Raw genomic sequence first — 11474 nt, forward strand, 5'->3', positions numbered from 1 at the left:
TTTAAGATTTTCCTCCGGTAAAAAAATTACTGATTGTTATGGTTATCGCCATTATAATACATGTAAAAACAATAACAATTGTAAGTAATTAAATAATTGATAAGTGTTTAATAAAAGTTAAAATAATGTCTCAATGTCATTTATTCACAGCTAAGTATTAACGAATCCTACATATTATGCAACAGTATAAAAATCTTAATATGTCTAAACTTAGTCATGAGTCCGTCCGTTATGTTTAAGAGATCTTGTATTTATCCTGTAATTTAAAAATATTACCTCTAAAACTCTACTGATTTTAGCGCCACCTTTGTGGAAAATAATGAACTAGCAATGTTTTGGTTGAAGTTATAATTTCATTACTTTTTGTGTTAAGTGCCATCAGGTAAACACTTATGAACTAAAAATCTCTACGTTGCTTTTGGCGCCACCTATTTAAAAAATAATGACTAGCAAAATTTTGATTTATGTTAGATTTTTGTTTTAAAGTGTTTTTAACGCCATCTAAGTAAACGCTTATGAACTAGAAGAGTTTTTACATTTTCAGCGACACCTTTGTACGAATCTACAAAAATAATTGTATTCTGAGGTAATACTTTTAAAATCCTTAAGTTTTCTTTGTTTCACGTTGAGCTTACAGATTTCGTTTTCCCTGAACTTAGTGAAGCTCGTGGCATCGGTATTGGTGCCACGGCTATTTGTTCCATGTTATCTGCTTTCACATTATGTTTAATTTTCAAATGTAATACTCCGGAGAAGGCTACCAGAAGCTGGAACAAAATTGAATAAATACATATTGCTTTATTTTAATTGTATTTCAATCATATATATTTTTATTGCTTGCATTTTGTGTAAGGACACAATATTTTTTGGTATCAATATATTACCTTTAGCAGGAACTTAAGGACAATACTGGATGTATGGATGTGCCCCGAAGATGGATCTATTCAAAGTATTAAACGGGAAAATACTAATTAAATTACTGACCTCTAAAACAATTAATACAATAGTATTCATTATCACCAATGCACAGGTGAATTTGAACATTACAAGCACTGGTGTCTTGCATCCGTTTTCATAGAATTCTCTTTTCGCTTTACATGATTCTCTTTCTTTCTCCTGTAAAAGGTCTGAGCGTCTCGGGTCATAACTGGGACAGCAGGATATTGGCACGTCCGGAGGAAAATAGGGCGAGATATTCGAACGCCGGTAGTCCTCTGCGCTGTAAACTCCACAGCAGCTGAGCTGTAAGAACCATTACTTATTAATGAAAATAAGGTTAAGTGTGGGCTTAGACAGGATTCTTTGTAATCTAAAAAAGAAAAGAGATGAGAGAAAAGAGGGCAGATAAGACCAAGTTACATGTAGGATTACAGCGCTATTGAATTATTTTTATTATATGACTCAAGAAAATGTTCACTACTTTCGAAAATACTAACGTCCTTCTGAGTTGTAGCCCATATCTTCATATGTCTCGGGTTGTCGTCCTTGGCCAGCCGAAAGGAGTCTATCAGGGAACGGTTCAGCAGAATCTCATCTTCCACTGTCACCCTCATGCACACCCCGAGAATTACCGCTTGTAATATCGCTAATATAACCATCGTTGCCGTGGTCTGCAAAATAATTTTTTCTAAGAAATAAAATTATAAAGGAATGGTGACCATACCGCTCGCATGAACAATTGTAGATGGACAAAGAGGATTACAAAATGGAAGGGCTACCTGGAAAAAGAAAGAGAGGCCCTCTTGCACGATGGGCTGACGTGCTTGTAGTCCATTGAAATGTTACATGGGCTGAACATTCTTAAGAGGACGCAATTTTATTTATGGGACATGTAGGGGGGGTCAATACAAGCTTAAAGCTCAGTGAATTCTTAGTCCAGTATTGTACATACAAATCCGAAGTTTACAATAAGCACTGAGAAATTGGCAAACTTTGTGCTAAATCTATTTTGGCATGGCTACTTAATTTATAGTTCACTGTATAGTTTCAGTCTAAGAAAGCCGGTAATCCTTCTTGAAATCGATTTTACTTGTATTGGGTACATTGTTGGTAATTTATAGGTCTGGTCGCGTGATATGGCAATCAAAGCTTTCGCCTTTCGTTTTTCACTACTTCAAGGACCATGTTAATGACCTTGGTTTATTCAAATCAGATTACGTGTATGTGTTCAGTTAAAGAAAATTACTTTTAAAGTAATTTAAACATGTACTTATACTTAGTAGTAACACTTTTTTTAGCTTCCAGCTATGTATTATTATAATCTTACAATTATTTTACATAATGGTCACACATGGTCACCGTGACCACGCACGCTGCACTGCACGCAAAACGTCAGAAGAAATTAAAAATTATGTAAAATAGTTATAAGTTTATAATAAAACATACACAGCTTCAATCCGGTAAAAAAGTGTTTTCTTTAAATGTACTTATACTGAGCTGATCAGTTCTTCTGATCTTTATTCCTTGATTTACTTTAGTTCATAAGGTACTATATGATAGGAAATTATTGGAACTAAATAATAATGATTATTACTACCAGCATTTAGAAGAAGAATGATATTCATGAGCTTCACTATAGGTATCAGTAAAAAAGTAAAGAAAGTATTTGTTCCAATTTTGCTAAAACGTTAAAATCTAATATTATTACTTTTTTATGTAATACCCCTATTAAGGCAAACGACCTACACGACGCCCAAAAAGGACAGTCATCGCTGCCCATAGACACCCATTTTTAGTAGTTGGGTTGCCGGGCTTTGAGGAAGGAGTACACTCTTTGAATAGTTGAAGTCATATCCCCCACCGCGATTCGATTCCACAGATCGCAAATTGTGTGTGTTTAGTGTATGTAATGTATAGTGATTTCTTTTTCTTGTTTTTAACACAATAAGTACAAAAGCGATTTCTCTGGTCTTTGCACAAATACATTTCGCGCTTATCTCATTCAAGGACTCTTTCCTTAAAAGGCCGTACCAATTCTTAAAAGGCTGGCAATGCTCGCCTTCTGAGAATGTCCATGAGCGGCACTTAATATGATGAGCCTCGTACCCGTTTGACCCTTATATAAAAATGGTTCGATTTCCAGCATAACGATTGTTTCTTAAGGGTTAGTCAGACTGGGATGAAGAATTTAAAAGTTCTGTCATTAGCTACCTCATAACTATTTTAATACAATTGTTTAGATTGAGACTCTGTTGCAATGACTAACTAAATGCTTACCGCATGAACAGGTTTCTTCTTCTTTTTTAACACTGCGATCAAGGTATAGATCACCACAGATATGGTCACTGCAGCCGTGACTGCTATTAATATTAACGCCACGAGACGGCTAGACTGGTCTTGATTGAAGACTTTTGAAGCTATGGCTGATGCGATACTCACTGCTATTACGACAATTGATTGGATCTGAAAAGCATATGTTTAGGATAACAGATATAAGCATTGTTGGACTAGTGGCTTTAACGTTCCACTCACATTCTAGAAGTCGTAGGTTCTATACCCGGCTGTGCACACTGTGTGTGTGTGTGCTATGTATTTAATATTCGGTCGAAGTAAAGGAAACGTGATGAAACTGGGTTGCCTTAGACGCAAAAAGTGGACAGCGTGTGACATGCATGCCTATTATATTAATAAATGATGATCATGAAACAGATACTAATATATGCTGCCCATACCTAAAAAGGTTGTTGTGCCACAGGTTTCTTTCAAAGTTTTAACAGCACGAACCTTGTCGCGTCCTTCGTTACTTCATGTGCCCACAGCTAGGACTAACCTTCAAAAACGCACATTTGTATTACATAGGTTAATTTACCATTTATACTGTCCGTTGAGTGAACTGACAAAATTTCAACTAATCTTTAGTAGCTAAAGTTAGTTAATTGATTTTTTATTATATAATTCTTTAGCTTGTTTTTATTATTAATATCTTATATTTCTTTCTTTTGTTTCGTGTTTGTATTTATGGGGCTTTCTTGTTGATTTCGGACCTTGTATATTTGGAAATAAATAAATAAAGATCTGTACTGATCTACAGAGGTAGTTTGGTTGTAGGTATCTCAGCAACCGATTTAAAAAATTCTTTTACCAACACAACACACAGATAACTGGTAACTGGCACAAGTTATTTGTGAGTGTCATAGGCTAGTGAATACCCGAAAATTAGGAATTTTTCGTGGTTGTCGATTTGTAATGGTTGAGCGACAACGTGTCTTACGTACGCTTAACTAAAGAGACGTTTCTCTACTAAAAAGACACACATCATAAAATTTATTATATGAAAACAAGCCCATCCTTGTATTATTTGTTAGCGATAAATTAAAAAATTGCTGCACTGATATTATTACGTTTCAACCAATATCTAGGATTCTAGAATTTACTGATCATGGAAGCCGGGAAGGCTCGCTAGTTTACTAATGTTCTCTAGATCCATTCTGCCAGGTCGGTTTATCTTATTGACCTACGCTAGAAATAGTGAACAACTAAGTGCGCAGAGACACCAAGATCTTTTCCATGAAGATAGGCGCAGGATCAAAAGCTCATCCGACACAAGAAAGTTTTTAGACACTAACAAGTAACAACTAAATAACTTACAATGGTTAGGGTTGCAAGGATGACAAAGAGAACCTTGAGGAAGGTCCTGCAGCATGGTTTCTTTCTGAAATGCTCTATTTCTGCTGCATATAGTTGGCCGAATCCCTGGCTGTGGGCGGGTTTCGATTTTTCATCGTTCGCCTGCGGCTCATTTTCTGTGAAAAACATTTTAACATCATCATTACACCTGATGAAATAAAGTTATAATGAAGAGCTTCAAATGATGTCTTATCAAGCTCATTCATGGCTTTCATTTTTATACTGTATGTAATAATTTACGCATAGCAAATTAACAATTTAAATCAATAGTACAATTTTGATGAAATATCCTTTACTTTGAACCTGGTATGGTTCCTGCTAGACGTAATAGTTAATGATATCTAGATACTCAGTCTTAATAGCATAGTGGACGATCTTCTTCGCTTGTTCATGAACTCTATTCAATTAGTGAAAAAGTGGTTCTGACTATTAGTGCCATGCCTCGCCATAGCCTTTCTAAAATTCTCATCCCCCCTTATGTAACATATATAATACAATAATAAAGAATTCACTTAAGAAAATTAAATGAAGAAATGACTAGAGAATCGTTAACGAAACACAGTAAGTAAATTTTCAAAAATATATGGAAAAACTAATCAAAATTCCACTAAAAAAAAATCCCTCGTTTGAAGCGTGGGCCCCACGTTGAGAAATGCTGCTTTCGAATATATCATGGTTGTGGCGGAGGAGTTGCTGCATCTGGCACGGTACACATTGGACTAACGGCCAACCTCAGAATGAGATCAAAAGAATAAGATCGTTGTTCTGTAAGGCTCGTAGAATGTATGTTAAATGATCTTATTGTCTTTTACTTGCGTAAAAAACTCTAGAGTCACTTGTTATGGAGCAAGTTTTTCTTTTGAAACACGTCCAAATCCATAAACAAATAATCTTACCTTGAGCCGACTTAGTGTTCCCCATCTCTCGATTACCAGATATGTAACATACATCGACACAACCAGCATTTATAGCCGAAATACAATAGTCATACGCACCACTGGACCGCTGAATGAACATAATGGCACATCAAACTATTGAACTGCGGTCAGCTCAAGGATACTGATAACATTTTTTCTACTTAGTAATTATTACCTTGTATAAATTGTTTCACATACATGAGATTATTTTAAATCCGTAATAAACTTCAAAAACCATTAAAATAATAGAAAAAAAGCATACTTATGCTTAATTTTGTGATATATAGTATCCATGCATCGTCCCTCGATTTAATGACGAACTCCCTCCCTCTCTACATAGCATTACACTCACTCTCAATAACGGTAACAATTGAGTAAGAAAGTGGTCTTTAAATTGCCAAAATTTAGAAAAACTGCGCAGCTGTGTACTTTTGTCGCTTTAATATCCTAGCCTGCAGTTAACTCGACTGTCGGCAGCATGCAAACTTTCTCAGAAATTCGTTCTTTTGTTTACAAATTGGGATTGCTTGCACATGTAGACTTTTTTTATAGAACAAGGGGCAAACGGGCAGGAGGCTCACCTGATGTTAAGTGATACCGCCGCCCATGGACATTCTCAATGCCAGAGGGCTCGCGAGCGCGTTGCCGAAAACCAGACTGTTGTGGACCATGACTAATAAGTATGGATTAACAATCATGGATTATTTTAGTTTTTCTACTCTCGATTTAACGAGAACTCTCTATAAGGCCATAAAATTCAGTCTTCAGTGTCGATATTTAGAGTTTACACTGTAATTGAAACAAAGCTTGTACTTGAGAGAATAAATAAAAATCCTGAGTGAAACATTGTAAAAGAGGAAACATTTGTGTTTTTGTATGTATGTATGTATGTAATGTTTTCACACAAAAACATCACCAATGCACTTTTTCTCTCTCAGGCTTTCTTAGTTTAATAAGCGATGTGATTTCCTAAATCGGAATTACGCCCCGAAAGTATATTGAAATTACATTGCATTTATTAGTTTCATAGAAATTAATATTTATTTATTTCCCTTCTATTATATTGTTGTACGCGAGTGGTTAGTAGAGATACTTTTTGCTGAGTGGACATTATGAGGTCTCTGCCTCCCTCTATAGATACATCAAGCATGATTTCGGGGCCTGGGAAGGCCCAGTTTTGTTAAAAAACTAAAAATTATTTAACATGACTTATTTGTCATTAGACAGTTTATTCAATAAATAATTATGTAACTCAGATACTTAATAATATTTAATGATTAAGTAAGCTTATTTAAATTTTTTATACTTTAAATTTAATTAACAGAACTTAATGTTAATCTTAAATTAAGAAAAATAAAAATAACATCTACATAATATACATACTTATTTTGTATCCCATTGCACTAACAGTTAAATTATTTCAAACATTTTATTAATAATAAAAATCGTATGCGGAGCAAAACATTTTGATTGGAACATTTTGTTAGGACTAACTAGTGAATCATTTCGACAAAATTTACGGCAACATTAGCACATCAATTTACGTCATAAAGGCTCATGAGACTACAATGTCAAAAAATCTTATTTGATAATTCTCTTCTCCAGGTGCCTTTGTTAGATATTAATAACTTGAATTGCCGGCCTTGCGCTAGTCTTAACAGTTCAGCGGATGTGATGCCGGTCTACTTCCGTACGTTCCGCTACCACGTCTTCCTTCTACCAGCCCGCCTTTTCCCCATGATTATGAGCTACAAGTCGAGACTAGCCGTGTTTAACTCTGCATAAACTTTCGTGTCATCCCGATTCCTGGAAGAATTGCTGTCTCTCTTTGGATCCAGCTGACACGAAGCATGCGACGGTAACACCACATCTCAAAATCTTAGAGGCGCCTTTTTGTGTCTTCAGCGTGTGACTCTCGTCCCTGCAGGTTCGATCTCCATCTGTGCACCAATGGACTTTCTTTCTAGGTGCGCATTTAACATTCGGGTGATAGAAAACATCGTGAGAAAACCGGTTTGGGGTTTACCAAAAAGTCGACAGCGTGTGTCAGGCACAACAGTTTAATCACCTGCTTGCCTAATAAATTGACATTACAATGATCATAAAAACGGATACATAAATCTGAGGGTTGGTTCTTAAATTAAGAGGTTGTAGCGCCACTGATTTATTTTATTTTTGATTATTAGTAGGCCATAGGTAATCGTAAAGTGTGGTTAAAAGTATACTAATATATAATATATGTTCAAATAAGAATTTTAGTAGTGTATCTTGTATATGAAAGCTCTCATAAAGGTGTAATAAATAGTATTTATATCACGTTTAAACTGCGAAACATATTATTTGTGATATAGCTGATTCAGCAATAGGAGTAACTTTTAATCACTATTCAAGGACTCTTTTGTAAGTTTCTGTAAAAATAAGTTTTTTCTGATTAACAAAAAATTCTATCGTGTACGTATTTTAATTGTATTTTTTTTTCACGTTCCTGTTTACCTAAATTGTCATACATTTTAGATAAAAGAGTTTGTAACATGTACCATAGATGTAGTATTATGTACGATGTGGTAGATAAATAAAATGTGTTTAACAGCGACGACAATTTATTACTTTAATTATAACGGTGGAAATAATATTTTTTTTATGATAAGGTAGGTAAAATATTGTCAATTAATTTGACAACTAATTGATGGAAAGTTTCTATAAATATACTAGTGGATCCGACAGACGTTGTTCTGTACACCATTTCTGTACTTTCTTGACTCCACTTGTACACACAAAAAATGTAACATATGCATAGAAGATTTATATATAAACCAGGTGTTTATTTGCTTCGTAGATAAATAACCTAGTTACCGACTGCAGTGCCATCTGCCGGGCTGATTTATGAATCTTAACCATCCAGGGCGCTTCAAACTCAAACTCAAAATAACTTTATTCATATAAGTAAGCAAGTACACATATGAACGGCATAAATGAAGTTAAATTAATTGTATATTTACTACCAGTTCGCAAGTCGGCGTACGTGTAGAGCGGGCAAGAAGAACTGGCAAGAAACTTTTCGCCACTCTTTTTAATCGCTTAGTTTTGAGTCATACAAATTGTTTGAACTGGAGCAAATCCCAAGGATTAGGATCATTTAAAATTCGTCAAATTTATAACAAATATTGATTAAATTAGGTTTAACGAGGGCTTTGAATTGATTTAGTAATTAGCTAATTTTGCTTGTAAAAAGAATACAATTTCCATATAGTGGTTTATCTTTTGGAGCCTGGTTGGTCGTACATTCAAATTAGGTCTATTTTGAGTATTATACTGATGAAAACCACACAAACGCATACAAAAAAAAATAAGTCAAACCAGTCACCGTACAGTACAATTATGTATACATAAAGATGTGCGCTGAGTCATACATTATATATAACAATTGAGACTAAAGCATTACAAACGTCTTGTTTTAAATAGCGTAATAAATTTACGTTTGTAAAAAGTTAACTAATGTGTGCGTAAATTAATATTAGGATTGAATTATTTTATTTATATTGAATTATTTATAATATTGTATGCTGTGTGATGTCGCCTTAATGTATGTGATAATTATGTAATACCACGTATTATATTGTTTTCAATTTCCTTGTTATGAAGTCCCGAGATGACTGACATTGTCACTGGTTATGAAAATCCGCTAATAAAATACGTCAGCTATTACATCACGTTTAAAAAAACATCAATGGCACTACAACCCCTTTACGGGTTGGCCCTCAGTTGTCTGTATTTGTTTCATGATCATTTGTTAATCTAATAGTCAAGTAGGTGATCAGCCACCTCTGCCTGACACAGGCCGTCGACTTTTTGGGTCAAGCCGGTTTCCCCACGATGTTTTCCTTAACCGTTCGAGTGAATGTTAAATGCGCACATAGAAAGAAATTCCATTGGTACACAGCCGGGGCTCGAACCTACGACCTCAGGGATGAGAGTCGCATGCTGAAGCCACTAGGCCAACAGTGCTCTTTCATGTCTGACATCATGTCTTACATAGAATAAAAATAATGATAATAATTATCTCTATTTTTCTCACAAAAACTTAGATACATAGTGCGTAAAATAAGGCAATAGTTATTCATAATTAAAGTAAATCCTTGTTTGTGTGAGACTGATGCCTGTTAAAGGAGTACCTGTATTACGGTTCATTAGGCCCCCATCACTTCGGTAAGGTATTTAAACGTAGTGTAAATTTATGCTTAATAAACAACTATTATTATACATGCATAAGAGATTGCGACATTAACAAAATAATAATATATTAGGAAACCACATGGAGTATGTGTATGTGTGTGTGTCTTTGTATGTATTCATGAATATGCGTAATCTGTTTTCTTTTATTTGTTAAATTAATAAACTTTAAATTAATATTATTAATACTATAAATTATTTAATAAAATTTGAAATCAAATTTAGGTCAACTTTATACTGTTTTATTATGGTTATCATTTTTTCCTGTATCCTCATAGTTGAGGTCATGTAGCCAGTGCAACCGTCTTAACAATTGAATAAATCTGAAAATCACATTGAAGTCACATTTGGCGTCACACTCTTTGCGGTTTTAATTTTCGGGGCTCTTTCGATATATTTTTTTGATATAGTTCAGTCGTATAATATAGCCTAAGGTCGACCCTGAACTGCCAAATGTTTATGCTGTAATTTATATATTACAGTATCTTTATTATATTTTAAATATAATTGGTATTAAAAGAAATTTAAAAATAGTAGTATGTAAAATATAACTAGTCTTTGTTCGTTGTCCTAAACATATTTTGTTCAAACTCGTTGCCATGGCAACGGGTACACAACACTACTCACAATAGTGACCACCCAAACCAAGGCCGCGAAAATTTGCAATTAAAGGAACCTTTACCACCAATTCTCGGTACTTTGCCATTGAATTTTAGGGTGATGATGTCATAATAATAATAAGTTAATAGATAGTTTCATTCTATTATTATAATGCTGAAGACTTCTTTGTAAAAGTCGGTATTTGTCGTAATTTTTTTTTCTTTAAATTTGCTTTGTAACATATTTTTCGTTCACCTTATTGCAGTGGCTCGGCGGAAGATGCGAAGCCTTTGTAGTAGAGTGCAGATTTGACACTCCCCTGATGCATAACTTCTCGACAGACCTGCCGGATTGCGCGCCTTATAGGCTGCTACGTACGGGTTCTAAACAATCTTTACTAATATTTATTTTTTATTAATAAAACATGTAATTTAACATTTTTATTTAACACGAATTAGACAAGAGTTACGTTATACCAAGTAGCTACGATCCTTTTAATTATGAAAAATTAATTAAAGTATTGTTCAATCGACTTATCAGTGTAATAAAGTAATATTGTAATTAGTATTTTCTAGTACCAAGGCTACCTGAGGTTTAGGTCTTAAACTTGAACTCCGCCCAGTGGATTAGAAATATCCTTTTTATTTTAGAAAATATGGCATTACATTTATATATCGGGTTCCTTAGCTGAGAATTCGCATAATATATAACTAAATATATTAAACTATAAATAATAGTATTTATTTAAGTATTTTCAATAATTTATGAAGTATTTCTATGTCTGTGTGACTTAAAGACGACGTATAGGAGTTTAGAATTATATCTCTTTTATTTTAGACACAACAAATATACCTGATAGATTTGAGGAGGAAAGCGCGATAGAACTGTTTTACAGGGATCACCTACGCCCAACGTTAAAGGCATAACCAAACAAAGAAAAATATAGACTTAAGTATACAGTCTGAAGAACAGAGAGGGAAGACACTCTTAATAGAGTTCGTATGTTAAAAATCCTTTTTATCATATAAAGTAAATTAGGAGAGTTTTAAATTACTTACAAGTCTTACGTTAGGCTAGATCGTAATGTAAAATGTCTTTGTG

At 34.2% G+C, this 11474-nt stretch overlaps 1 protein-coding gene and 1 long non-coding RNA gene across 2 annotated transcripts; one reads left to right on the forward strand and one right to left on the reverse strand.

Moving 5' to 3' along the window:
* Positions 1-123: 123 nt before the first annotated feature.
* Positions 124-5652, reverse strand: LOC123708584. The gene is made up of 6 exons (XM_045659364.1): positions 5523-5652; positions 4588-4742; positions 3217-3402; positions 1437-1610; positions 985-1242; positions 124-767 (listed from the first exon to the last, which is right to left on the reverse strand). Exons 1-6 carry the CDS (start codon positions 5641-5643, stop codon positions 621-623), a joined length of 1041 nt encoding a protein of 346 aa, XP_045515320.1. The 5' UTR covers positions 5644-5652; the 3' UTR covers positions 124-620.
* A 2115-nt stretch (positions 5653-7767) lies between these two features.
* On the forward strand, positions 7768-10808 carry LOC123708776. Its single transcript, XR_006753653.1, has 2 exons — positions 7768-7943; positions 10639-10808. It is a non-coding gene; the product is annotated as an uncharacterized LOC123708776 (long non-coding RNA).
* Positions 10809-11474: the final 666 nt, after the last annotated feature.

The sequence above is a fragment of the Pieris brassicae genome, chromosome 4 (assembly GCF_905147105.1).
Source record: "Pieris brassicae chromosome 4, ilPieBrab1.1, whole genome shotgun sequence".
Classification (NCBI taxonomy): Eukaryota; Metazoa; Arthropoda; class Insecta; order Lepidoptera; family Pieridae; genus Pieris; species Pieris brassicae.

Excerpts from the sequence above, each read along its gene's own strand:
- LOC123708584 (XM_045659364.1), bottom strand. The coding sequence starts at position 5,643 with ATGTTCATTCAGCGGTCCAGTGGTGCGTATGACTATTGTATTTCGGCT. Across the intron at positions 3,403-4,587 it reads TCCTTGCAACCCTAACCATT|ATCCAATCAATTGTCGTAAT; the intron begins GTAAGTTATTTA and ends TATGCTTTTCAG. Across the intron at positions 1,611-3,216 it reads AGAAGAAACCTGTTCATGCG|ACCACGGCAACGATGGTTAT; the intron begins GTAAGCATTTAG and ends ATTATTTTGCAG.